Source organism: Onychostruthus taczanowskii, unplaced genomic scaffold (genome assembly GCF_017590055.1).
Source record: "Onychostruthus taczanowskii isolate IOZ18803 unplaced genomic scaffold, ASM1759005v1 scaffold34, whole genome shotgun sequence".
Taxonomy (NCBI): Eukaryota; Metazoa; Chordata; class Aves; order Passeriformes; family Passeridae; genus Onychostruthus; species Onychostruthus taczanowskii.
The window spans coordinates 5,768,245-5,795,439 of record NW_024500794.1 but is presented as its reverse complement, the minus strand read 5'-3'; the positions used below and the strand labels follow the sequence as shown (position 1 = coordinate 5,795,439).

Sequence of the window (27,195 nt, the reverse complement as noted above, 5' to 3'; positions counted from 1 at the left end):
TGTGCCATGCCAGGTTTTATTCTGGATATTTTCCTTCTGACCATGAGCATGAATTTATCCCAGGCTTTCTCTGTTGTGGCTTTTTTGATGGACTCTCTGAGCTCACAAGCTGCCACTAAGAGAGTCTTTTTGCCTAATCACTTTTAAAAAGGGAGGAGGGGACCCCCTCATACAGTCAGTCAAGGGCTATGTTAAAAGAGCTAATGCACTCTGAAATCAGAAGCTCTCAGTGCTACAAGAGGGAAAAACAGGCAAGCTTTTATCCCTGTTTCCACAAACACCTCCTTGACTTCAAGCGTAGTGGTGTAATATTGGGTTCTGCCATTCTGCCCACTCCTGATACCAGCCTTTTCCCATTTGGGATCCTGCCACTCCCTGTGGCACCTGCACACCCACCCCCATCAGCTGCCCATGATGTTCTGTGGGAGGGGAAGCTTCTGTCCTGCACCAACCCGTCCTTTTCCCAAACCCTTTCAGAGAAAATGAGCATAACTTAACAGTGTGAAATTAATACTTTGAAATGGGGGCAGGGGTTGGGTAGAGGTTAATTTTGCCCTGTGATATGTTACTGTTTGAATGGGTTGGGGAGAACAGTCAGGGATGTCCAGATTGCTGTCCATGCCCAGGAATCATGCAGGGACTTTGCAACTGATCTGCCCAAAGATGTCACCTGGACAGTATTTTTGCAGCTAAAGGATTATGCAGTTGTACAGTGGGATTTTTCAGAGGGGATGAAAAAGATTTAGGATCCAAAAACAGCTTGCTTGGTGGAATGCAGGTTCCAGTCAGAGAGCTTTTGATTTCTAGCTCTGCCTGGCACTGCTTTATTGGATAACCTTGGGCCAGGTTGGCTTCCTCTTCTAGCCCTCAGATTCCTCAAATTGTAAAACAAAGGGGTACTGTTGCTCTTTTCTCTTCCACATTTTGTTTTTCAGTTGTTTTTGCTTCAAGCGGAAAAAGTACTGTCTTGTATTAAAAAGCAATGATTACAAGTAAAATTGACTCATAATACTGTGTAAGACATTGCTTTTTCTGAAAAGCTGAGGTCTCAATGTATGAAACAGAGAGCTGGGAGTATCACTGTCCCTACTTGACCTGCTGGAAACAGAGAGCAGCTGCAGTGAATTCTCCAGAGTCACCCAGGGTGTCCTCAGCTGGTAGTTGGACTGAAGTTGCTGCAGCCTTTCCGTCGGTGCAGAGCAGTCCTTACCCCTTCCCGCTGTTCATGCCTTGCAGGAAGAAGTTCCCAAGGTCTGTCTGCCTGACACAACCCCGAACCCCTGCCACGCGTGTCGGTGACTGTGTGCAGCTCCCGGTCTGCCTGGGCATTCCCGCAGCCTTCCCATCCATCCCAGCCTGGGATGTGTGGTGCGGGATGCAGCCCCGCAGCTGGGGCACGGGCTGGTTCCTATTTGGGAGCCTTGTAAATTACAGGCAGTGTGGCAGTAACAAGGGCTGCTTGGCTGGCCCTTGTTAAGCAGGAGGGGGCTTGGGGCTGTGAGCTGCATTTCCTCAGTAAAACCTTCCGTTTCTAATCAGCAAACACCTCTCCTGCGACCTGGGCTTAATTCAAATCCCTTTTTCCTTTCGAGATTTGTCATCCCCCCACGCAGGCATGGGCCTTTCCTCCCTTTTATATCTTCACCTCTGGTTTTCCTTTCTTGCTCCGCTGCCTTTGCAGTGCCCTGCATCACCATGGCACAGCTGGGGCTGCAGGCAGGGGCCTCGCTGGGCTTAGGTGTGTGGTGGGAAGCCGAGCCGACAGATTTTACACCCCCACCACCCCTCCTTAACTGATTAAGCGCTCGTTAATTTTGTTCTCTTAATGACCCCTCTTTTGATTTATTGGGCTGTCTGACAGGGACTTAGAGCTCCACCGACAGGAAATTGTTATTTTAACCTGGCAGGAAAGAATTTAAAATAAATAAACAAATAATTTTTTTTTTGTTTTCCCTCCCTCTCGAAGCTCTTTAAATTACTTTAACTCTTTCTTTTCCCAGATAGCAATTAAGCAGGATCTGTCAAGGGTGGTGTTATTGGTGGCTGCAGAAGTGCTGGCAACCAGGGGCACCTCACAAAGTACCTGCCTTGGGGACAGGAGGCAGCAGAGCAGAACTCTGTCATGCAGCAGCCCTGCAGCTCCTGGTGCAGCCCCTACCTGGGACCACCACCTCTGGGAAGTTAGCTGGGATGCCTGGGGTCTCCTCCACTCTCCACCTTTGCCTTCTCTCCCACTGCAGTCCACCCTGGTGCTGCTGGCAGGACACGAGGCAGATCGAAAGCTGCCTGATTAATAAAGTTTCTTGCTTTGCACTATTGCAGGCTGCTTAAGGACAACATTTTCAAAAGAGGTCAGCTCCCATTTACGCATCGAAATAAGTTGGTTGCCTATTCAGGAGAGCTCAGCATGTCAAGAACTGAATGCTTTTGAAAATCTGGCTTCAATTGTAAAAGCTGAGAATTTCAAAATCTGGCCTCAGATCCTCCTAATAGTTCTTTTGGAATTGATGTTTTCATTCATTTTCCTCATTATTTTTATGCTAGCCATTTACTTTTTGTACTTCACTCAGCTGTGAAAGAAATGGCCACATGTCCCTATTTAGAGCTCGTACTCTTGCCTGGAGGTTTGGGGAGGTACCATACATACACTTGTTGCAACACACCTTCTCTCCTCATTCTCTGCTCAATACTGTTCAGTCTGCCCAGTGCTGTGGCCAAATTTTTTGAGCTCCCCTTTTTTTCCTCTCCACCTATTGCTCTTCATCTTTTCACAGACCTGGGGGCAGCCAGTTCAGTCACTTCATCGATGTGCCTGGGTGGTCCTAGCTCACGAGGGGTCTCCTGCACAGTTCTGTTCCTTTGGCTTTGTCCTTCTGGCCAGAGGCTCTGTGCAACACAGAGCTGCAGGGAGGTCTGCTTGGGAATGTCTTTGCATACCCCCTCCCTCAGCCTGGGCTCTAGGGAGCAATTCCTTTCCATCCAACATTTTTCCATCCTGCTGCCAAACCCATCCAGATAGGGGGAATGAGTCAGCTTTGCTCCGTAGGCTTCCAGCACTGAGGAACCAGACAGTAAGTCCTACCCCAAAATGTTTCTTCTACATCAGTGAAAGGCTTTCCATCTCGGGTAAACCTTAGGGTGTGAGGTGTTTTTAAGCCTGAACTACCTAAGTCTTTTCCAGATGAGTGTAGTTAGTGGGACCTTAACTTGTGCATCAGCAGTGGTGTCAACACTGCATGTTCTGGTATGGACAGACCCAGGGCACTTTTACAGCCATCATCAGTGGTGACTTCCTGTGGTGGCTGTGGCATAATGAAATGGCTGTCTTACATGGAAAAATAAAATTTAGCAGCTCAGATGGGTCTCCAAATCACTAAAGGATCTTGTGATTGACTTGGAGCTGTCAAGTCACTATGCGCTGGTTGGTGAGGGAAGTTTTGAGACTCTTCTCAGGTGAGGAGAGTGAACACCGAGAAGGATGAAGCATGTGGGAGGGAAATTGCTGTCTTGTCTGTTTGGCACTTTAGGTTACCCACAGGGATTTCCACATATAACAGGGCTGTGGCCTGCAGTAGCTGAGTATGGCCTAGCTCTTCTCTCTGGATGCCTTCAGGATATGCCAAATGTCTGAGCTCTGTCCACGCTCCTGGATGCCTGGAAGCCACATTGGGCCATGCCAAGCTTGACTTAATTTAGCCTGCTTCTCAGCAGGGTTTGTCATCTTGGCCTCACAGCCACTCTACCCATGATTGTGTAACTCCTGTAAAGAACTCTACTCCTTGTGTAGAGCCTGCTGGGCAGGCCAGTGCACTGGGCTCATACTGGCCTGCAAAGGGCCATGTAAAGATGTTTTTTGTGGCCTTTCAAAAACTCCAGCAGCATGTCACTTTACTTGGTGTTTCTTCCTTTTGAAATCACCAGCTCAGAGGAGGCTTTTCTTTTCTCTTCTCAAGCCAAATTTACAGAGGCGTGCAAACCAGCCTGCTGTATTCTTGCTGTTACAATGTGGACCTCAGCATGGCTGGCCATGGACATTGCCCTGTGCTGCACTTCTGCACCTTTGCTGTCACCAAAAGCCAAGCAAAGTCATTTGAGAGTAGCTTGGTGCTATTTCCCCAGATGCTGTCGTTTCCTTGCTAGCAGTAATCAGCCTTGCCTTGAACAACTCACCAAGCATTTCAGGGAGTATGTGTCAGTCCTTTCTTCAGGAATTAGGATGTTTAGTTTTGGGGGCTGTGCTTGAAGGGACTTGTGTCCTCTTTTTGACTGAGGTGGATACGGAGAGCACATGCTCAAGCAGGCAATGGCTCAAGCAGTGACTATGGTGGAAGCAGGAAATAGCACCCTGCAGAGGCAGGTGCTCCTGGGCATGGTGATGGTGGCGAATGAGCTGTTTGCTGCAGGGGGAGCAGGCAGTATAACTGCTGTTGGGCTGGCTGCCAGGGGTGCTTTGGGTTTGGTCTTGGGCTTCTTCCCTGTAGACAGGCCACAGGAGCAATTCTGCAGTGCCTTAAGGGTTGCAGGTTGTCTTCGTGCTGCAGCTGAAGGGAGCTCAAAATCCTATAGCTGCATTGTGATGCCAGTAGAGGGAAATCTCTTGACTTCAGCCTGTTGCCTTTGATTAGAGATGAACTCAGTCTGACATCTGAGGTGTCTCTTGGGGCAGCTACTGAGGTCTTTAATCCCCCTTACCTGGCTTGTCTGCTTTAGTGCTCATTCATGACTCCAAAGCAGTCACTGCAGTGTGCAGCTCTTCACAGCAACCTGGGTTGTGACAGGTGGCCTTACATTTCTAGTTTTTTGGGGCTAGTTGATGCTTTCAAGTACGAACATGGTGGTTTGTGTAGACTTAAAACAGGGGGTGTGTTTCAGGCAGGACAGTTAATCAGAAGTATTTTCATAGGTTGAGTCCCTTAGTTAGAATGGACTTGTACTGCTCATCTACTGTAGTGTTCAAAATAGAATATGTTCCAGACAGCCAAGAAGTGGCAGCAACACTCAGTGGATACCTTCAGTGACACTTTGTTGGAAATATTTGTGTTTTGCTCCTGAAAATTGCCTGGTGTGCATCACTGTCATTCACTGTGCCAGATATGAAATGGAGAAGGGGAGTGTGTGTCTGTGTGTGCATGTGTACTGGGGATAGGATGTCTTGGGAGACTCCCAACCATGCCTGGGGGAGAGGCTGGAGAAGAGAAATGCTGGCATCAGTGTCTGTAGTGTCCTCAGGCCACTGGCTTGGTGAATCTGTGGCAGTTTAGGGATGTTGGTAGAGAAGCCAGGCAGGGCTGGAAAGCAGAGGGAAGCCTGAGGGTTTCATCCATCATGTCTCTTGTCATCCGCAGGAATCCACTGCACACAAATCCACTGCATCACCTGAGGCAGCTTATGGGACCCTTTCCTGGGCGCCCCAGGTCACACCGCATGGGATGGCAATGACACGTGGAAGGAAGAGGCCCATGTCCCCCATCCCTTGCCTCGTGCTTGCGGCTGCCAGCTGTTTTGCCAAACTGAGTGAGTGTCTTTTCTTACCCATTATGGTTTGCCTTGATGCTGTTTAGCATAGGCATACCTTGTGAACAGAGAGGTTTTCCTCTCTCTGCTGTTCCTGAGTAGCCTTGAGTCTGGGTTCAAACCCTCTTCTGGAGGAGGATACATTTGGAGTCGAACATTTCTCTCAGGCGGTGCCAGGAAGAAATGGGGCTGGGATTCATCTCTAAAAATTAGGGTGGGTGTGTGAAGAGTCAAGGAGATGGTGCAACACAAGGAGAAGCCACTGGGAATGCAAAATGTACAGCACTGCAGCTTTTTCCTCTGTCCATTCTATTGCTGGGTCTCACAGAGCTTTTTTATTCCCATTTTTTTCCCTCTGTGCAGGTGAATCTCTGCAGGTCACAGTGCAACCTGCTTCTATTGTTCAAAAACTTGGAGGCCCAGTCAGCCTGGGGTGTGTGGTGGACCCCCCCCGAGTGAACCTCACCTGGAGACTGAACGGGAAGGAGCTGGCTGGATCAGACGAGGTGCTGGGTATCCACGTGGAGCGAGGGAAGCTCGTCATCACGGCCCTCAACAACCGCACTGTGGGGCGCTACCAGTGCATCGCTCGTGTGCCTGAAGGAATCATTGCCAGTGTCCCTGCAGTGGTCACCTTAGCTAGTGAGTAGCTTTAGTTCTCTGACAGCCCCTGCTTTGCTTGGGCCATCACTCACATGTTTTGAGAGGCTCATCCATTCTTGCTTCCTCATGCTGGCATCAAGGGATGACTCCTTTGACGTAGGTCCTTTCATAGCGTTTTTGATTGTGGCCTGGCTGACCTGGTGTGGCCCAGTCTGACCCAGGCTGTCCTCCTCTTGTGTGGTAGGCTGCAGATCTGTCCTTCAGGAGAAGTTTTTGCAAGACCAGGGAATACCTGAGCCGTGGGGTTTGTGTGCGTGGTTGATTTCCTGACAGTCAGGCTGCCTCCTCTGGTTTCTGACTTATTGATGGAGTTTATAAATAGTACCTGCTGGTGCTGATGGCCCAACTGCTGCTGGGGCTGCTGCTGGACTGCTGCCAGCACAGGGTCAGTGTGTGCTGAGTTTTACTGCCTTCCTGAGACACAGCTCTAAGCAAGGGACTTTACTCCTATTCCTGAGCTTACGTGCTCCTCACTGCTGTCCTCTGGCATTGGGAGATGTGTGCGTGGCCAGAGATGTCTTAGGTGGGCAATTCTTCTTACAAGCACCTAGTTTTGGCCAGATGTTGTGTGTATTTGGCCAGAAGGGATTGTATCTGGATGCCTGTGAGAAAGAGCAGTGAAGAGCCCCACCTTCTCAGAAATGCACACAGTGTTTGGTGGAGCAAGTGTGTGCAGAGGAGGCTGCCATTGCCTTGCAGTGACAGTCCCTGAGCGTAGAAAGGGCTTCATCTTTCCCAGCAAAAGGGAGTTTGGGGCTAAGTCTTCAGAAAATGAAGACGTGAAGATGTTTGTGCAAAGTGGGGCCTGGCTTTGCTTTAAAGCCAAGAACTATTGGCTTGTCACTGATACATTAATCAGGAGTGAAATGTTTAGGCCAGGCTGGGTGGGAGGAGGAGGAGGCCTGGGAAAGCAAGGAGAGAGTTGCTGAACTCTGAGGCAGGGTGGGAGGGGGTTGTCACGGGGCCGAATCTGTTGGGGGATTTGGCCTGAGCCCCGTGCTGAGATTAAGTTTCAGAGAACACATTCCAGAGCAAAAAGGGGGCTGTGTGTGCTGGTGGCCTGATAGAGGGAAGGAGAGGAGGGGAGAGGTGGATGGGATTACCAAGAGCATGGTTTGAATTTAGGAGAGTAAGGTGTGCACAGCTCCTCAGCCTGATCAGCTCCTGCTTAGCTGATCCCCTTTTTCTTTTTTTACTCGTACCCCAGCCCACTACTACCAGCTCTGTCTCCTGGGAAAAGTGTCTCTGACTAATCTGATCGCTTTAGTGGTGGATTGGGGACGGGTCCTAAGGCACCAGAAGGCCCCACCATGTCCTTCAGGACAAATCAAAGCCTCTGAGTAGTGCATCAGCCCTCTCCAGGAGCCAAATCACCCTTGCCTACTGGATTGCAACTGGGGATGTGCATGCAAAAGAGAAGGACTTGGCCATAGCTGTGGTTCCTGTCGTGGCAAATGCACTTCTGAGAGGAAGTCAGGAGCACCACTCAGTGGAGCTCACAAAACTGGAGCCAGAGATTGGATGATCAAGCAGCTAATCCATTGTGGAAAACCCCTGTGCTGTGCTGTGCTGTGCTGCACAGGTCCCTCATCCTCAGGGGTGGCTGGGGATGGCAGAGACTGTGTCCCACACACCTGGATAGCCTCGGGTGATAGAGAGTACTCAGATGGGGAAAATCTAGCAGTCTGTGAGTGAAGAGAGAGATAGGGCATTCCAGTGAAGGTGTGGGCCTGAAGTTGTAAGAGGAGAACGTTCTGGAGGAGTTCACATAACCAGTCTCATGTTCATGAGCTGGAGGCTGCTTGCAGCAGTGGTGTTGCAGTGGCCTGAAAGAACAGCGAGCACCACTTGGTGGTGGGACTGAGTTCTTAAGCTGTGGTAGCAGGTGTGCCCTGGGCTCTCCTGCTTCAGACCTCCTCTACAAGACCTTGCTCAGAGCTGATTCATTGGTGACCATGGTGAGAGGAAAGCCCCTGGCAGGTCAGCTTGCAGTTGATACATCTCCTCCAGATAACCTTCAGGTCTGAAAGAAAACCCTCTGAAAGTCTTCATTCCATCCAAAAATTATTTTGGGGTGGCAGGGGGAAAGTGAAACTGGAATGTGTGAATGAAAGCAGTGCAGGGAAGGAGGGCAATGGAAGTATTTTCAAGGCTTAGGTTTATTTCGGAAGAGGACCTGGAGTCATTGGAAGAAGTGACTTGCTAGGATTTGAGAAGTGTGGTTAAATCGTCTGGCCAAATTGTAGGCTATTTCCCCTTCTTTCTTTGGGCCTTCTTTGAAGGAAGCACTCTGGAATTCCCTAAGCTCTGTGTGTCCCAGGGGCTCTGCTGTGCTTTGCTGACAGTCAGCAAGCAGATAAGCATAGCTGCAGTGCTGGCAGCCAGGCACAGCCCTGGGACTCACACCTCCTTCTCTCGTCTGCAGCACAGTGATGCCGAGGCCGTCTCTCTTCCCCCTGGTTCAGGGAGCTGGTTGAAACTTGCATTTAATTTCTCCAGCAGAGATAAAATAGCTGTTGTATATCCAAGAGGTGGAGGGAGGAGGGATTTGCAGATGGGAAAGATTTCATGAAGTGATAAAGGGAGCAGCACTTCAGGCATTACTTGGGCACCTTTGAGTCCAATCAGAGCTGAGCTGGCGCTCCACAGAACCTTGGCAGCCCATGGCATATCAGTGCAGGTCACTGCAGGTCACACCTGCTGATCACTGCTGGCCTGACCGTGGTGCACAAGATCAGCCCTGCAGGCTCCAGGGCAGCTCTGCAGTCTGGGACAGCTTGTATGGATAAAACAAGAGTATTCCTGGTTTTCCAAGCCAGGCTTTAAGCCTTCATATGAATGACAGCTGCAAAGAAGAAAGAAATGTTTTCTGTGCCTGATTCTAGGTAGTAAAGTTGCCATCCTGCCAGAAAGCCCTGCCCGAGCCCCTCTCCTGGGTAGAGGTGTATATATGAAAGCACAGCTGCAGTGGGCTCTGGTGGGGCCGAGTGATTCCACCAGGACTTGGACATGGTGCTGAGGGCTGGTTCTGTAACAGCCCGAGGAGGGTCAGGAGCTCTTCCTGGAGCTCACAGGGGCAACTGAAGTGCAGGGCTGAAGCAAGGCTGGTGAGCAGAGGTAGCGAGAGCTGTGTAACTCCCAGCACTCATCTGTATGCATAGAAAATCAGGGCATCAAACACAGCAGCAAGCCTGACCTGGATAGACATGATATTTGAAAACAAAACAGAAAAATAGATGAGGGGTGCAGCAAAAAACCTTCCCCCGTTCCCATGTCCTGGGAATGCAGTGGGCAAGGGTGGCTTGTTGCCCTGTTCCCTCCATCGGTGCCACGAGTGAGGTCAATCCTTGGCCTTGTGGCAGCACCTGTGGGAAGCTGGGCCTCAGCATGTGGAACTTGTGGGCAGTGACCTTGCACGGGGTCGGGCTGGGCATTCCCCAGGAATTCGCAGCTGCTTTCTGAAGGCAGCCTCAGTCATTCTCCTTCACCAGGCCCTGATACTCCCCAGAGGCAATGGCAAGAGGGAGGGAGGGAAGGAAGGAAGGGGATGGCTGCCTGTTGGAAAAGCATATGCAGAGCAATGCGGGGGCTCTGGCCCTGGGGGCGGTGTGAGGAGGGGAGAGAAGGAAAACACAAGTGGTGTTTTGTGAGCCAGCGGAGCTGTGGCATGAGGACTGTGAGATGGGCCCAGGGTGGAGGAGATGTGCTAGGGAGTGTGAGTAGGCAGGAGTCTGTGGGGCTGTGCCTGTCTCAGCAGGGTGGGAGGAATCTGGTGGTGACAGCACCAGTACCGAGGCTCCTGTGGTGCTGGCTGGATGAGGAGTGAGAGCCATAGCCCTAGGCTGCTCTCACTGCTGAGGGGGGAACAGTGGAAGGTGCCAGCCCCCAGGCTGGAGGACCCTGTTCCTCCTGCCTATTCCCCTTCCCTCCCTTTCCTCTTGCACTCGTCCCTATGGCAGGGAGAACTTTCGGGTCCATAATTTCATTTACTATTGCTTCTTCTCCAGAGTTATTTATGGTCTCCCATTCATTTCATCGGCTCTGTCTCGCCTGCCTTGTTGCTTGGCCCCCAGCCCTGGGACTCAGCTGGTTTCCCTCCCCAGTGACAGCAGCACAGTTGGCTGCAGGGCTGCACCCCGGTTCACCCCATCGCGCCTCGGAGCCAGCTGCAGATGGACATAAGTAATGGCCTTTGGTTGCACTCCCTCTTAAACAAAAAAAGGGAGGAAAAAAAAGCCCCCTCTTGTCCCAGCATGGCTGGGATTGGCAGTGCTCAGTCTGTCTGTCCGCAGCACCTCCCGGACAATGGCTGGTAGATGAGGACTTGCTTCACTGTGGTCAGGCGTGTCTTTTAAGGACATGAACATGGGTTGGCACGCTGGATGCTGCCATATGAGAAGGAAAACCCAGCCAGTGAGAGGGGATGTGGTTTCTCCCAGCTGCGGTGGTTGTTAGACTCTGGTGCAAATTGCATGTTAGATGTGGGGCCTGGCTGCTGCTGGCTGTGCAGCTGAAGGGGCAAGTGCTGCATATCCCCCTGGCATCGATCCTGTCCTCCAGCCCTCCCTGCTGGGCAGGACATGCATGGTCCCCCCACAACTCAGGGGCAGCTTGTTTGAACCCCCCAGGACGAAGCTGGTTGTCCCAGCTTGGCACTGTGCCCTCTGTTTTGCTGTGCTGGAGCCAAATGCAACAGGATGTGTGTGGAGGAGCTTGTCTCATGCACAGAGGGGGACAGGGGTGACCCTCACCACCCATCACCAGCTCTGGCTGACCCATCTGCCCCAAAGGATGGCTCTACATGCCCATACCAGTGGTGAGCAGGGCAGTTGAGATTACCCATGGCCAAAATCCACTGGCAAATAAACCAGTCTTGTTCTGTGTGGGGAAGCAGGAATTTAGGAGAGTAGTTTGGCAGGAAGCTGGTACACTTGGCGTATGAGAAAGTAGTTTGTCCCAGTTCTCCTATTTTTCCCCTCTCCCCTGCCAATTTCCCTCTGCTTCTCCAGAGGCACCTGGTTCTCGCTCTCCCAGCCGCCTCAGGATCCCTTCTTTCCTCCGTTCTTTCCCCTTTGTCCACAGTTGCACCCCTTGTCCCTCACGTCTGGGTTGAGGGGAAGCCAGGAAGAGTTGCAGCTCCCTGCTGTGGGGCTGCGCCACTCACAGCTGTGAGATGTGGGCTAAGCCACCATGTGGGGGGGCTGCCTGTGAGAGGCCCCCATGTCTGCCCAGCCCACAGTCATTCCAGGGGGTGCCCTGGCACAGGGTCATAATTTTCCATCTTCAAGATGGCTCTACTATGCCAGGACCTTGGGTCTGCTCTTTTTCCAGGCTCTTGGGCCCCTTCTTCTCTTCAGGGTGTGTGTGCATGTACACGTGCTCGTGTAAGTGTGTGTGTGTGCAGATCCCTGCCAGCATTGCTGGAGCCTATGCTTTGGCTCCAAAATCTTAATTTGGCTGTGATGAATCCAGACCACCAAGGCGCACATTAATTTTCCTGATGCTCGTTTATATTTTGTTGATCAGCGAAACATGCGCAATGTGGGCAGGCAGACCCTGGGCTTTCGCCACTTCTCCACCTCTTTCCATTTCTGTGGCTCTCATTATTTTATTCCTTGATCAAATATAAAAAGCAAAGAGAAGAAAATATCCATCATCGTTCCCTGCCCCAGCAGTAACTTTCGTTGGAGGAGGAGCATGAGGTGCTGCCAGCTTTTCTCAAGTTAGGAGTTAACTTTCATCTGGCTTTAATATCCAGTGGAAACATGGCTCCCCTCCTCAGCTTGTCTTAAAGGATTAATCACATTTCTGAAGTTCACCCATACTCCTTCTTTTTATTATTTTTTTTAATTGAACAGTGCCAAGAAATTCCAGAAGTATTAAGCATGTTCATTGCAAATCATTTTTATGACATTGCAAAACCTCTCCTTTTCAACCTCCTCCCTTTCCCTCAGATCTGGGCCCGGGACCGCTGGCTCCCCCAGCAGCCACCCGACAGCCCCTCCGCACCGCGCTCAGGGAGGCTTTCTCGATGCCTTGCCAAGAGAGCTGGTTTTTATTTAAACTCCATAAAGGATCTTGCTTTAATCAGAAAGTCTGCTTGAGAAATTTCATGTCACTTTTCCATGACTGTGGGTGGGAGAAGCTTGGAGCCAGAGTTGTCTTTTGCTCTTGGAGCACTGCTGCATTTCCCAGAGAACAAGCCCCATGTTTTTCTGCTGGCTGGGGCTGTCAAGGGAGGCTGCCTGGCGCCCGCCGCCACCAGCCCCCCTGCTGCCCCCCAGCCCCACACTGCCCAAGGTCACGGGTGCCACGTCCTGGGATGGGCTTCTAGGGGTGAGGGAGCTGTCAACAGCACACGGCCGTGCCATGGCTGCAGCTGCAGCACGCTGCCTTAGAGTAGGGTTTTGCAAAGAAAGTGTGGTCTGATCCAGAATTAGTGGCATGCCATTCAGGAGATACATTAGCCCTGGATCCTGGGAAGAGGCACCAACCTGAGCCTTGATGTGACTGTGTGATCTGTCATCTGTGACAACAACCAACTGCGGGATGTGCTGTTTTCACAAGTGGTCGCCTGGGCTGGTGTACAGTATTGTAAAAATGTACGTGAGGGACTTTTTTCCTGGCACAAAACCTCCTCCCTCACAGCACAGGCTCTGAGACAAACTTCCAGCTTGCAGTGCCTCTTCAAGATTTGCCATCACGCCCAGAGAGAATGGAAACCAGTTTTTCTCTCTGGAAAGTTTGGTGGGGCCAGGTTGGCATGCTCCCTGCCCTTCCAGACCTGTGGGGTTTCGCTGCAGTCCTCTCCTCCTGCTTTATAAAAACAGGGAAAAGAAAACAAAAAGTCAGGTACCCCTTTTTAGTTCCTGTGCTTCCAGTCCTGCTGCCCACATCAGCCCAGCCAGGGTGGGAACTCCCATCACAGCATGGGCAGAGGGATGTGGTGGGACAGGGTTTTCACAGCTGCTTTAGGGAAGGAGCAGCTGTGCCATGTAGAGGAGGAGCTGGTTTTCCTTGCAAGTCCCTGTTCTTTTAACTGGAGCTTGGGCACAAGTGAAGCGTCGTGGTTAACCAACTTCCAGCTGCGAGGTATTTGATGGGAGCAAGAGTGCCTGGAGCAGAGACGTGATTTCTCAGGTGTGGGAGGAGCTCAGGGGACATCACACACTTCCTCCCACCTGGCATCTGTACACCCTTAAAGCAGGGTGGGCTTCCTGAGTTGTGACTACAAAGTCAGCTTCTCAGTAGCAGGACAGCAGCCATGTGTGAAATAGCAGGCAGCAAAAGGACCATTTTTGGCCGCCTTTCAGTGCTGCAGTAAGTTGGCTTATTTTTTACTCTCAGGCCAGGATTTTTCACACCCAGTTTCCCAGCCCTGGAGCAGGCAGTTTCTCCAGAAGCTGTGTTTTAAGTTACTCATTTTGTAGGAAAAAGTGGCGGGGAAATAATCATGAAAGCAAGCCAGTTTCCCTAGCTGCTAGGGTCAGAGCAGTTCTCTGCTGGCACCACAAGGAAACAGCCCTGATTTCACGGGGACAGGATGAGCTGCCACTGAGATATTTAGCCAGACACTGAGATGGCTTGTCTTCTGCTCTCTTTGCAGATCTCAAAGATTTCAAGTTTGATGGCCAGCATGTGATCGAGGTGGATGAAGGGAACACAGCTGTGATTGCCTGCGACCTGCCCGAAAGTCACCCCAAGGCTCAGGTCCGCTACAGTGTGAAGCAGGAGTGGCTGGAGGCCTCCCGAGGTGAGTGCACAGGGCTCTGTCCCAACAGGTTCTGCCACAGTTTCACTGTTCCTTACCAGCAGTACCTATCTCTACCTGCTGCCTCCTTGTCTCTTTGCCACCTGTCTGAGCATAAGTTACTTCAGGGTCCCTGGCATGGTCTCCCTGATGTCCATGCTGCCTGGGACATCATGGTTTTTTGTTTCCCCCTTGTCCACCTTTTCTTCAGAACACTGCATGTCTTCCAGGAGGCTGGACAGGAGCATATCTTGTGACCATGTGCTACTTTCTCTTCTCTCTCTACAGACAATTATCTTATTATGCCATCTGGAAACCTTCAGATCGTTAATGCCAGCCAGGAGGATGAGGGGACTTATAAATGTGCTGCCTACAACCCTGTGACACAGGAGGTGAAAACTTCAGTCTCCAGTGAGAGGCTCCGTGTGAGACGTAAGCCATTCTCCCTTCACTGCACATCTCCCACTTTGGGGGCACTGATCGGTGCTATCTGGTGCAGCTGGTTTTCTGTGTGAACCATTGTCAGTTGCTGAGAAAACTCCTTTCCAGCAGCAGAAGGCCCCAAGATCTGCTCCTGGAGTATGTGTATGCAGTCCTGGGATTGCCATGCTTCCTTAGGATTTGTTCTTGGTGGTGGGTGGGCAAAAGCCCTTAGTCCTTCGGCAAGGTAGCTTTGCTGTGTGCACAGAACCCTGACAGAATGTCCCTCTGGTCCTGCATTACCATTTACCTGTCCCAGCACAGGAAAACAGTGTGCCCTACCATTATCCCTACTTACCCACTGCACAGGGTGCTCTCCCACCATCCACCTTCCTTCCCACGCACCTCCTTCCTCCATCTCTCCCCCCAGGCTCCACAGCAGAAGCAGCCCGGATAATTTACCCTCCTGAGGCTCAGACCATCATTGTCACCAAGGGCCAGAGCCTTATTCTGGAGTGCGTGGCCAGCGGGATCCCCCCGCCGCGTGTCACCTGGGCCAAGGATGGCTCCGGCGTCTCCGCATACAACAAGACGCGCTTCCTGCTCAGCAACCTCCTGATCGACCCCACGAGCGAGGAGGACTCGGGCACCTACAGCTGCACGGCTGACAATGGCGTTGGGGAGGCCGGGGCCGCGTTCATCTTCTACAACGTGCAGGTGTTTGGTGAGTGCTGCTGGAGCCATTGTTTCAGGAAGGGCTTGGACATCTCATCTTCTTCTAGGGGAAGATACTAGCACTGAAGCACTCTTCCTCTCCCTGGACAAACCACAATGTAATGCAAACCCCTGCTTGTGGTTCCAGTTTCCAGACCAGACTAATTCTTTCTTGAGGGTAGTAGTTCCTCCTTCTTGGCTCCCACCATGGGTTGGAGATGGTGGATCCTCCTTTCCTCTGCAGAAGCTCTTCTCCTGTCATTTGTGGCACTGCTTTTGTTCTAATACCTTCTAGTGGAAGCCTGGTTGCTTTTTAGACATATTTGACATTGGCATTAGGAAGACACTGGAGTGTCTTGGTTTTGTTTTGTTTTTTGTTCTGTTGTAGGGAAGCAGCTCTCCGTGGAGTAGAAAATGTAAGGGATACCACACCTTAGATATTTCTACCACACATACTTCCCATTGTCACAATTTTTAGGGAGATTAATCCCTAAAATTCGTTTCACAGATTGTGTTTCATCAGGTGCCAATGTGGTGTTGTGGCACAAGCACAATCTTTGCAAAGTGGCATTTCAGCTCAGAAAAATGGGACTTGTAGATCCCTTTGGGTCTGACGTCATGTCAGAGGGCAGATGGCCTTGGGCTACCTCCCTTTGCAGTTTATGTGGATGCTGAAGGGGAGGGGCATTGAAGCAGACCCTTGTGGGCCACCACAAAGGGAGTGGGACTTTAGGGTCGGGAAGGATCCATTACTCTGCTCTCATCCCTGCCAGAGAGGAAAGTGCAAAGCCATGACCGTGCCATGCTCCCAGCCAAGTGGCGCTCAACAGTCTGTGTTTGTTCCTCACACAGAACCCCCGGAGGTCACCATGGAGCTGTCCCAGCAGATCATTCCTTGGGGCCAGAGTGCCAAGTTCACGTGCAAGGTGCGAGGAAACCCGCAGCCCTCAGTGATGTGGCTGCGCAACGCGGTGCCGCTGTCGGGCAGCCACCGGCTGCGGCTGTCGCGCCGGGCGCTGCGGCTGCTCAGCGTGGGGCCCGAGGACGAGGGCATCTACCAGTGCATGGCCGAGAACGAGGTGGGCAGCGCCCAAGCCATGGTGCAGCTGAGGACAGCCAGCCCAGGTAAGCCCCTCTCCCAAAGTCGTGGCCATTCAGTCACAGCCTAACAGACAGGACAAGGACAGGGGAAGCAGGGGAAGAAAGTCAGGGTGTTGCCCCTGCTTCCAATTTAACTTAAACTACAAGTGCCGCTCTGCCTGAGGTCTCCATATCTCCCTGTGGGAACGCATGATACCAGTTTTGCTTCTAAGGGCAGGGCCATGTGTGCACATTTGGGTGATCTCTACACAAGAGACACAAGACATCTGGGTGTAGTGCCTCACCCCATGGCTTAGCTCTGCCTCTGAATTTGCACTAAGCAAGAGCTTAAAAACTGAATTCACCTGGGGTAGGAGAGGTACCACCAGATTCCTTGGATCCTGTTGAACTTATACAGGGTAAGAGAGACTTCAGAGAGACTGGGAATCCTGTAGGTTATAGCAGGGGAAGGAGGGATTGTTGCCAATACCTTTTTGAGTGGTACAGCAGGCAGCACCGCACAAGGGGCTCACAGCTCCGCCTTAACCACTGACCGGGATGAGCGTTTACCCTGCTGTGACACCTTGTCTTCCAGGAGCTCCACTCAACCCCAGGCAAGATGCCCAGCTGGATTCGGCTCAACCTCCAACACCACCTTCCAGGGACAGTGCCTTAAAGCTGCCCTTGGATAAAGCTGGACTGCCAAAGCCTGGGACAACCCCTCTAGCAGCATCTCCACAGTGTGCAGCCAACAAGGAGCTCGTGACTCCAGCCGAAGCCCCCATCATCCTCAGTTCTCCACGGACATCCAAGACAGACAGCTACGACCTGGTGTGGAGACCCCGGCCTGACAGCAGAGCCCCCATCCTCTATTACGTGGTGAAGCATCGCAAGGTATCCCTGTTTTGCCCTGCTCCCATCTTTCCTCTGAACCATTCCATGGGCAGGCTGGCGGCCTCACCACGCGTTTCATGCTTCGTGGGCAGGGGCACCCGTTGCTCACTGGTGGCACGGGTTAGTGGGACCTACTGAGCTGCAGCCTCAGCCTGTTGAGGTGTGATGGATACAGGCTGTGACAGGAGGTTTGCTGAGCTATCCGGGAAGAGCCCAGTGGCAGTGCCTGCCTGCCTAAGTATGCAGAAGGCACATGCACACACTTCGCCAGTAGCTGTCCAATTCCCAGTTGTGTGCTTGCACAGGTAGGAAGCCCTGAGGGCAGGTTGCACAATGACTTGCTCTGGAATGCTTTTGTCTTGGCACAAGCCACGGAGACACCTCTGCCTTGAACGGGCTGCAGGGCACAGAGCAGCAGCCTCTCTGCTGCATGTGCCTGCCCTGCTCAGCAGCATCAAAGTGTCCAGGCTCAGTGAGTGTGAGGAGCCAGCAGAGAGGTGTCATAGCCATGCTAAATCCTCTGGGAAGGTCCTTATCCCCCAGTTTTATTCTGGAAGCTGGAAGGCAGTATATTGTGGAGTACATCGATTGCAGGTGGCACAGTGTGAGCACATGGTGCACAGCCAAGCCCTGCTGGAGCCCAAGGGCTCCTCCCTCCGGGCTGCTTCATGGCACCACAGGCACAGTGCAGGCACAGCTGTAGCCCAGAAGTTTCTTTAAGTGGTGAAGCATTGTTGAGGGAAAAATTCCGCTTTTGAGGTCTAAAGTATCTCTTTCCATTTTGCTGGGGATAAGTGGAAAAAAGAGGCTTGAATTTATTTGTCTGCTGCTTTTCTTTCCTTTGAGTAGGCAGGGAGTTGCAGTAGAGGGGCAGGTTTTGCCTCAAACCCCAGAGGGTTTGAGTATATTCCAAAAACATGCCAGATCGCATGTTCAGGATTCCCACCCTCTGTAAGGCACCGTTTTCACGTACATGTGAATTATATGTATCTATTTTCCTGGAATTGTATGGTTTTGTGAAAATACAGTGTAATAGAAGACTGTTACAATCCTTGATTTCTTTCTAAAAAAAATTAAAATGAGGATTTCAGCTAACCATCTCTTTAAAGAGCCCTTTAAAACAAAGGCGGAAGATGCCGGCACAGGAACACAATAGGGCAAGCTTAAATAAAAAACAAGATGCCAAAAGCATCCCCAGACTATTGGCTCTGGTTGTCTGCCAAGAAGAGATTTATTCTCCAGTGGTGTATCATGTAACTACCAATTCTGCTTGCAGTCTTAACTTGCAGCCTTGGAGTTTGTCCATATTTGATTTGTTTTTCAGCGCTTCACCTGGAAGGGGCCGTGGGGCAGTGAAGGTTACCATGGGTCACTGCAGTTTGCAGTAATATGTTTTCAGTGTAGTCCAAATTCTCAGCTGGAGACTCTTTCTTGGGATGCTTAAGGATTGTGTGGAAAGGAATTAGTCCAAATAACCCTTAAACTTGTTTTAGAAAGAGTCTCTTTCTACCCAAGATCCTTAGGATCATGTTATATAATGATCTGGTTTTGACATTTCTGACTGGAAAAGCATGTGTGTGGGAAGGGAAGGAATCAATTCAGCAACAAAAGAAAAGGCTCTTTGTGTAGAAGGTGGCTGTAAAGAAAGTTAGACCTACTGACAGGAGACCTACATTTGTACTGGGCAAAGTTCTGCTTCTTCTCTAGAAAAGGTCTGTTCTTCTCTGAATGTCTCTTCTTACCCTGTTGCTACACTGCCCCAAACTTTCAGCAGCCTGCAAGCAGTCAGATCCCATACAGCCCTTATTTTTGTTTCTTAAGAATTTCTCTTTCCCTTTCCTGGATATTAGCAGCCTTTAGGCCTCCCCTCCTTGGCCTCACAACTTTGCAGGCTCAGGAATAAAAATAAAATGAGGCAGGCATTAATCAGTCAGTGTCAAACGCTTGGAGAAGATGAATGATACAGCAGAGTCTTGGCATTTCCGTTCTGTTGCGTTGCCTGCATTACTAATTCTCCTTCTGGCACCGGGTCACTTCAGCATCCTGCCTATTTGCCTGCAAAAATATTATCTTTGCAGCTGGGGAGAAGGAGGAACGTTCCACCTTCCCTCCCCCTCTGCACGGGGCATCAGGGTATCACAAAAAAACCCCCCTGTGCTTCCAAGCTTTTCTGAGGGCTGTGGCTATGCACAGTCTCTTCCCTGCAGAAACCTTTGCTCCAGCATTATGGTTCTTCATTTCAGCCCCAAAGCGCCAGGGGTGAGGCTGGATAAAACTCAGTAAAACAGAGTTGTGTCTGGGTTCCTCATCCCACAGAAATGGCCAGTATCTAATGAGCAGCTCAGCAGCTGGGCTGCAGGAGAGATTCAGCTCCTAAAGCACTTCAGTCCTGCAGCTAATGCTGCATTTTGGGGGCCACGCGTGCTCTGGAGATTTACACACAGTAGCTGGGCTGCAGGAGAGATTCAGCTCCTAAAGCACTTCAGTCCTGCAGCTAATGCTGCATTTTGGGGGCCCCTGCATTGAGGGGTGGTGATATCATAGGGAACCAGAGGACAGAACAGGGCTGACTGAACCCTGGGGTCAAGAAAACACTCTGGGGCTTGAGTGAATTGTCTTGCTTACACCTGAATTGCTTTGCAGAATCAGGCTGGAAACATTGCCTTCCTTTGCAGAGAAGGAAGGGACGGTAAATGTGGTTGGTACACAACTTACTAATAAAGTTTCTGAGCTCAGTGCCCACAAGAAGCCCAGGCTGCCCCAAGCTCTGCAACACCTGCACTGGTCTCTCAGCAGGTCACCAATGCCTCAGACAGCTGGGCCGTGAGGGATGTCCCAGCCTCGCAGCACCGCCTGACCCTCACCAGGCTGGACCCTGGGAGCCTCTACGAGGTGGAGATGGCCGCTCACAACTGTGCCGGCGAGGGACAGACGGCCATGGTGACCTTCCGCACCGGTAAAGGACAGACCTGTCCCTGGGTTCCCTTTGCTCTGAATCAGGGGAGGGGCCCTCTGAAACATCCTGTCCCAGCCCTGAGGCACAAGGCACCAGCCTTTGGACAATGGGATTGTTTCTGCTCTGAAAACCCATCTGTCCTCAGCTTAGAGCACCTGTCAGAAGGGAAAATGGAGGGTAGGATGGGGAAAATTCCAACCCATCCTCCAGTGTGGGCTGGAATAAGTCCCTTCTTCCCTTGGTGTCTCAGTTGATCACCTGCAGAACTGTAGAAAATGGGTCTAGCATAAATGTCAAGAGGTTGTTTAATCCATCCTCTGCCTGGAGACAGAAATCTAGCAACATTTCAAAAAAACCAATTAAAAGTTGTACAAAATTAAATTTGAAGGGGATTATTAACAAATCTGCACCTTTAGCTTTCTTTCCTGCCAGCAGGCTGAACGAGCCCCTGAGGCTTTTAAGAGTCCAGGAGGTACTTACCTCTACATCCTGTCTGGGAACACTTGCTTTCTTCATCGCAACAAAAGTTAATTCTGAGTGCATCTCTGTTACTGATGCCACCTCTCCCTTCCGCACAGGCCGGCGCCCAAAACCAGAGATTGTTGCCAGCAAAGAGCAGCAGATCCAGAGGGATGACCCAGGCACGAGCACCCAGAGCAGTAACCAGGCTGACAACAGCCGTCTGTCCCGTAAGGCCCTCCCTGAACTGGCACCGGGGAGGGTGAGGGTGCTGGGTCTCTTGTGGGAGGCAGTGGCCAAGCCATGCTGGGGTTGAAGTCTCTGCTGGGTAAATCAGTACTGCAGTGCTGGATGGGTGGTATCTAGCTTCTGACAAGGAGAGGACCTTCTTGGACACCCCTACTACTGCCCTTGGCAGACAGTGAGTCCTGGAGAGCAGGAAAATCCCACTGCCTGGCCCCACCTTTAATGCGAGGATGTCTCAGCAACTCTCTTGCCTTTTTCTGAGTTCCACATGGAGGGTTCAGAAAGCCCTGTCTTGGAATCTGTGAATGTGTGAGGCACAGGAACAACAAACTGCACTGCACCAGTGGGGCCTGATGGAGTGTGAGGGAGGAATGGGGACCAAGTTCCTGCATGTCCTGGCATCTTCCTCTCTCAGCCAAGCCCTGGCTAGGGGCAATTAGTTCCCATTCTGCAGGTGCAGAGTGCTCCATTTGGGTATCTTGCTGCACTGCAGAAACATCACATCCTTACTGGTCAATCTAATTTGTTGTTTCCCACCTTGTCTTTGTCATTACTATCACCTTTATAATTTCTGTGAAATTCTCTCTTTCAATCCTAATCCCATCCTTAGTCTCCCCCACACTCATTCATTTGTTTTCTTTATTTTCATATCCCTAGCTCTGTTCATCTCTTTTTCTCCCATCTTTTGATTGTTTTCCTGTCAAATTGTATTTCCACAGTTCAGAACTTTTCCTTATTTCCTTCTCAGCTGATTCTTTCTCAGTCTCTCCTGTTTTCATCTCCTACACTTGGTTGTCCCCAGCATCAGTCTCCCCTTACTCACTGCTTCCACATCACCCAGGCTTTTTGCTCCGTCTCCAGCCCTGCATCCACCCCTCTCACTGCTTTCCCTCGATGAAGGGGATCACACCTCAAACCTTGTCTCATCCTAATTGAGCCAGGAGTGGAAAAGGAGCAAGGTGAAAGCAGGAGTAAAAAGTGTTTGTGGGCACAGACTGAAAGGCATGAGGATTTGTGGGTGCCAGCTCTAATGAAGAGCATTCAGGAGTTGCAGAGCACGTGGCTGGGTGCAGTGCAGGTAGTCCTTCACCTACATACGCTGAGCCACAGGATCCTCCAGACAGGGTGAGAAGAATATGTTTCACATCCTGATGTCCTTCTGGGTCCCTTGCAGCTCCAGAGGCACCGGACCGTCCAACCATCTCCATGGCCTCAGAGACATCTGTGTACGTGACCTGGATCCCCCGTGGGAATGGCGGGTTCCCCATCCAGTCTTTCCGCGTGGAGTATAAGAAATTGAAGAAGTTGGGAGACTGGGTCCTGGCCACCAGCGACATTCCTCCCTCTCGTCTCTCTGTGGAAATCCCAGGCCTGGAGAAAGGTAGGCAGGTGCTCTCCTCTCTGCTTCCTGGAGGTGTGTAGGAAGGCTGCAGGGTCCCTGTAGGATGCTTAACCATCTGTCACATCCTGCTCAGCCCTGGCATGTGTGAATAAAACAAAGCTTCCCTGACTCCTGCCCTAGGTGCAGGGGGAAAAAGCTGCAGATGCTTCTCCAATTTCTCCAGCTGCAGAGACCAGCATAGGTTTGACCTCCCTCAGGGAGGCTTAGGCGTGCTTTTCTGTATTACAGGATACAGTTACTAAAGGCATTTGCTTTTGCCTTTTACAAGACAGGACAGAACTTTCCTTAGTCACAGGCAAGACAGATGGGCACACAAATCCCGTTGCACTTCACATGAGAAAAGATTTCATCACACAGCTGGACAACTTAAAAGAGGAACATAACTACCCCAAACTAAAGACCAGTAAAATGAAGTTTCGGCAAAAATTATGTAGGGTTTGAGTTTTGATCTGATGTTTATGTACTTAATTCCTATGGACTAGAGGAAGAACACGTTTCCATACCTGCTTTCAGGTCAGGATATCCTTTCAGGCATTTCTTAACCCCCTGCACAACTTCCAAAACTGCTATCTGACCTTTGGACCATCCAGACAGGAATGGGGGAAGGGAAATAAAAGCAGGCTCCATCTAGGACATGGCTGAAATGTGGCCATTCAGTGTTTGTACTTCCACAGCAAACTTGCTGTAGGCTCTCTGCCTTCTGGAGATGTAGCCCCTCTTCACAGTCAGGGCCATGCTGACAGTAGAAATCTTGGAAAACTCCAATCCCTGCAACCATTTCGTATTTTCCCCGTAGGCACATCCTATAAATTCCGTGTGCGGGCGCTGAACATCCTGGGAGAGAGCGAGCCCAGCGCGGCGTCTCGACCGTACGTGGTGTCTGGGTATAGCAACCGCGTCTACGAGCGCCCCGTGGCCGGGCCCTACATCACCTTCACAGATGCCATCAACGAGACCACCATCATGCTCAAGTGGATGGTAAGGCCCGTGAGGGTGGAGAGCGCTGCAGGGGCAAGAACCAGGAGTGCGGTGCTCCTTGCCCAGCTTACACCTCCTCCACATTACCGCGCCAGTTCGTCACCAGCACAAATGGGTCTGGGATCCAATAGCTGCCTCCACCAAAGGAGGGCTGGGCTTGGGACACATAGAAGGGCAGGAAGTCACAAAGCCTAGGAAACCCTTTCCATCTGAATCCACATTGTATACAGGAAGATTTCAGTGGAAAACCGTGGGGTCTGGACCATTTTGTTCAATAAGCACAGTTGAACGATGCATGGGGTGGCTGCTTGCTCCATTAGCACCTCCTCTCTCTAGTATTTTCCAGCAGATATGTCCTTCACTCTCATTTGCTGGGTAACAATCCTAAACGTTGATAATCATTTACAGCAGTCCACTCCAGAGGATTTTTAGGAGCGGGTAGGATCTTTTGGAGCACAAGCCCAGATCTGAGTGTTTTCAACAGCTTAGAGCTTATTCAGAGGGATTCACTGCTCTCCTCTCCTAGCTGCTTCTAGCCAGAAATTGCCACTAGGCAGGATGGGCACTGTTGTTCATTTAAACTCAAACAGTAGCTGATAAAATACTGCATGAAAGACAGCAAAAACACATGGAGCTGGGACAGTACTGCCCTGGCTGTGGGGGAGAAGAAAGCAGTCTTCAGAAACATAAAGCTCCTGCAGTGACCAGTTCATGGCAAGACTCAGTTTGTCTGGAAGCCATGAGCCTACTGAAGTCAAGATGATGGTGTGCTTGGTCATGCCCAGCTGAGTCACTGTTGTTTAGGAATTTTTTTCTCTTGAATCACTGGCTGTGGCTGCTGAGAGGGAGCAGAGCACTGAATGCCTGGAGTGACAAGCCCAGATTCACAGCTTGTCTGTTACCTGCGAGAAGCAAGGCTTGAGAGTAGAAAGTAGCACTGAGTTTTTGTCGGGAAACCCTCATTGTGCAAACCAATGGCAACACAAGGAAGGTCCCTCTGCTAGTCTATCTTCCTGTCCCATCCCATTTATCCCAGCTGCTCCTCAACTAGTACAATACAAGCATGGACGTCTCTGCTAATTTCTGCTCTCCCTCCCATTCTCTGCAGTATATCCCAGCCAGCAACAACAACACTCCCATCCACGGATTTTACATCTACTACCGCCCCACTGACAGTGACAATGACAGTGACTACAAGAAGGATGTGGTGGAAGGTAGGAGAAATAGACTGGTCCCACCACTGGTCCGTGCTGGAAGACAGCACAGCCAAAAGGAGCCCTGTGCACAAAAGGCAGCAGTCATCCAGGCTGCTTTACCAGGCACTGCTGCAGAGCTGGGCCAGCTGCCTGTTCCCTGAGGAAGTTAAGAGCTTCATGTGTTTGTTTCCTCCTCAGGAGATCGGTACTGGCACTCCATCAGCCACCTGCAGCCAGAGACCTCTTATGACATTAAGATGCAGTGCTTCAATGAGGGAGGTGAAAGCGAGTTCAGCAATGTGATGATCTGTGAAACTAAAGGTAAGTGGATTCCCAGGGCAGCTGCTGCCTTCCCTGCCTGTGGCTGTCAGAGCACAGCAGGGCACGAACCATCCCTCTGCCTGACAGTGTGTTACCCAAGCTCCAGTGAAGTGGTGGAGGCAGCACTGGAGGGAAGAGAGATACAGCATTGTCCATGCTGTTGATCAGTGTGCCCGGTCTGTGCTCACCCCTTGTGCAGAGTCCATTGCTGTCCCTCAGAGCAGCAGTTACCTTTTGTTTTCCTATCACACAGGTGGTGACTGGAAGCAGAAGGGCTAACTTTCCCTTGCTGTGCTGAACTCCATGTTGTGTTAGAAGCAGGCCCCATGTTGTCTTCAAAGCAGCTGCACTGTCATGTCAGGCACAGCTTTAAGTCCAAGTGTCCGCTTTGGAGAAACTATTTTGGATTTGCTTTTGCTTGTGCAGTCCATGAGCAGATCTGGCAGAGCTGTGAGCCAATCACAGAGGCCTTGTCTGTCCTGCCGTATGCATCAGCCTAGGATTCCTGTCATCCAGGAGTGCTTCTTTAAAGCCACCACAGAAGTCTGGCCGCTCCACAGCAGCATTAACATCCCTGGACTGCTGTGCCATCTGCATGTCTCTAACGTTCTCCCTCTCTTCCTTCCACAGCTCGGAAGTCTCTTGGTCTGCCAGGTCGTCTTCCACCCTCCACAGTGCCCCCTCAGCAGCGTCCCCCACTCAGCGGTGGGCACAGCGGCCTGGGGACAGGAGCCATGGTGGCCCGTTCCAGCGACTTGCCATACTTGATTGTAGGCGTTGTGCTGGGATCCATCGTCCTCCTCATTGTGGCTTTCATCCCCTTTTGCCTTTGGAGAGCTTGGTCCAAGCAGAGTAAGGGTTGTTTCTTGGGGACTGATTGACAGGATATGGTTTGCCTGTGGATTAAATCTGACCCGGGGTGTAGTTGCATCAAACACCCAAAACGTGAGGGAGTTCTGGGAAGCAGGGAAGGGATGGACAGAGGGCAAGTCTCAGATGTCCTGTGGAACCCCATAACGACAAAGGTCACTGTTTGTCCCTTGTTCTGCTTGCCTTGTTGCAAAGTAACCTCTGGGACTAGGGGGAAGGGCTCCTTTTCACCATTTATCTCCAACGGTGCTTTGGGTGCCAAAATAGCTGCGTGATAGGACAGCCTAACCCTACACATGCTGAGCTTCAGCAAGCTTGACTTAACCTCTCATTTTTGCCTCAGACTTTCTTTTCCTTCCCTCTGCAGAGCAAACCATTGACATGAGCTTCCCAGGAGCTGGGCTGCTGGTGTCATCCTGCCAGTACACCATGGTGCCTCTGAGAGGCATCTCTGCTCCTCGTGCCAATGGACATCCCTTTGTTAATGGGCAGCCCTATGCCAGCAGGGCACATCTGAATGGCATCTGCACCTCTGCAGGAGTGGGGTACGCAAGCACCAAGCCCCGAGATTACAGCCCTGATGAAATGCCACAGGTGAGTCCACACCTGGAATCAAGAGCTGGTTTGTCTTGAGCTGGAGACACTGGAGAAGCCCTGTCACTGCTTGCAGTGACAGGGCTTCTCCAGGCATGGCTGGCACACTTGGCAGCATGTAGAAGTGGCAAGGCTGGCTTCCCAAAAGAGATTTCCCCTTTGTAGTGAAGTCTGAGACATGAAGGGAACAAGAACGTCTCCAAAACACGGGTGAAGGGGTGGTTTCTTGGGCAAGGTGCCTATTAAGTATGGAGGAGGCAGTGAGAAAAGCGACTCTTATGGGAACAGTTCCTGTGTCCCTGAGCAAAGCTCACAGGGACTGACAGTGCTGAGGACTCTGTCTCTAAAAGGGTAAGAGGCAGTGCCAGAGCTGAGACTATAAATTGCTTATCCCCCACTCATTCAGCAGTAAGTGTAAAGTGAGTTTTTCAGTGCTCAGTTTCACTGCCCTCAGTAGCAAAAGAAACAGTTTCAGCTTTTTCTGCCTTCTGCTGTAAAAGCTTCAGCAGTCTGCCCCAGGGCTCTGACTCACAGAGCAGCACCTGCCTCTTAATGCTGCTGTGTGCCATTGCTCTGCTAAGAATCCTTCTCTCTCCTTCCATTCACAGGAGACCAACGCCTTGCTGCAGGCAAGAGTGCTGCAGAATGGGAGTGCCCAGCAAGACTACCAGCCCTCCAAGTGAGTCCTGGCCTGTGGAGAGGGAGGGTGGAACAATCCACTGGGACCCACAAGACTACATGCTCACAAAGGCCTGCCCTCAATACAATCCTATCTGTCCCAGCTCTTGAGAAACAAATCCATGTTCCTTGGTCTAAATTCTTTTTGCACAACTCATTCCTCTTAGGATTTCAGGAAGGAATAATTTCATTGTAGAGGTGGCCAGGACCTACTCCCTGCTGTCCCCTTTTCCTCCTCCTGTTTCTAAGTGGGAGACTGAAAAGCAGGATGAGAGAAGCAAACATGTGTGATTGATGCTGATAAACAGCTGCCCCAGAATCTGCCCGGTGTCCAGCTGTGAGTGCTTTGTGTCTCACTGTTCAGACATCCTTCATTACCACGCTCCCTGTGAGGCACTGTTCCTCTCAGCTCCTGTGGCACTCACCAGCTCTTGGGTCATGGATACCAAGTCTCACATCT

The 27,195-nt window shown here is 51.1% G+C and overlaps 1 protein-coding gene across 1 annotated transcript in view; it reads left to right on the top strand.

The window, feature by feature from the left end:
• The window catches only part of BOC (BOC cell adhesion associated, oncogene regulated), a 53,895-nt gene that overhangs the window by 25,791 nt on the left and 909 nt on the right, over positions 1 to 27,195 (top strand). The window contains exons 2-17 of the mRNA XM_041410890.1: positions 5,346 to 5,514; positions 5,878 to 6,156; positions 13,784 to 13,930; positions 14,216 to 14,359; positions 14,778 to 15,071; positions 15,914 to 16,186; positions 16,737 to 17,035; positions 19,829 to 19,991; positions 20,570 to 20,680; positions 21,871 to 22,077; positions 22,895 to 23,076; positions 24,185 to 24,290; positions 24,471 to 24,593; positions 25,224 to 25,445; positions 25,831 to 26,057; positions 26,666 to 26,736. Of these exons, the coding sequence (XP_041266824.1) occupies positions 5,430 to 5,514; positions 5,878 to 6,156; positions 13,784 to 13,930; positions 14,216 to 14,359; positions 14,778 to 15,071; positions 15,914 to 16,186; positions 16,737 to 17,035; positions 19,829 to 19,991; positions 20,570 to 20,680; positions 21,871 to 22,077; positions 22,895 to 23,076; positions 24,185 to 24,290; positions 24,471 to 24,593; positions 25,224 to 25,445; positions 25,831 to 26,057; positions 26,666 to 26,736 (2,933 nt within the window). The 5' untranslated portion in view covers positions 5,346 to 5,429. The remainder of the gene's footprint in view (positions 1 to 5,345; positions 5,515 to 5,877; positions 6,157 to 13,783; positions 13,931 to 14,215; positions 14,360 to 14,777; positions 15,072 to 15,913; positions 16,187 to 16,736; positions 17,036 to 19,828; positions 19,992 to 20,569; positions 20,681 to 21,870; positions 22,078 to 22,894; positions 23,077 to 24,184; positions 24,291 to 24,470; positions 24,594 to 25,223; positions 25,446 to 25,830; positions 26,058 to 26,665; positions 26,737 to 27,195) is intronic.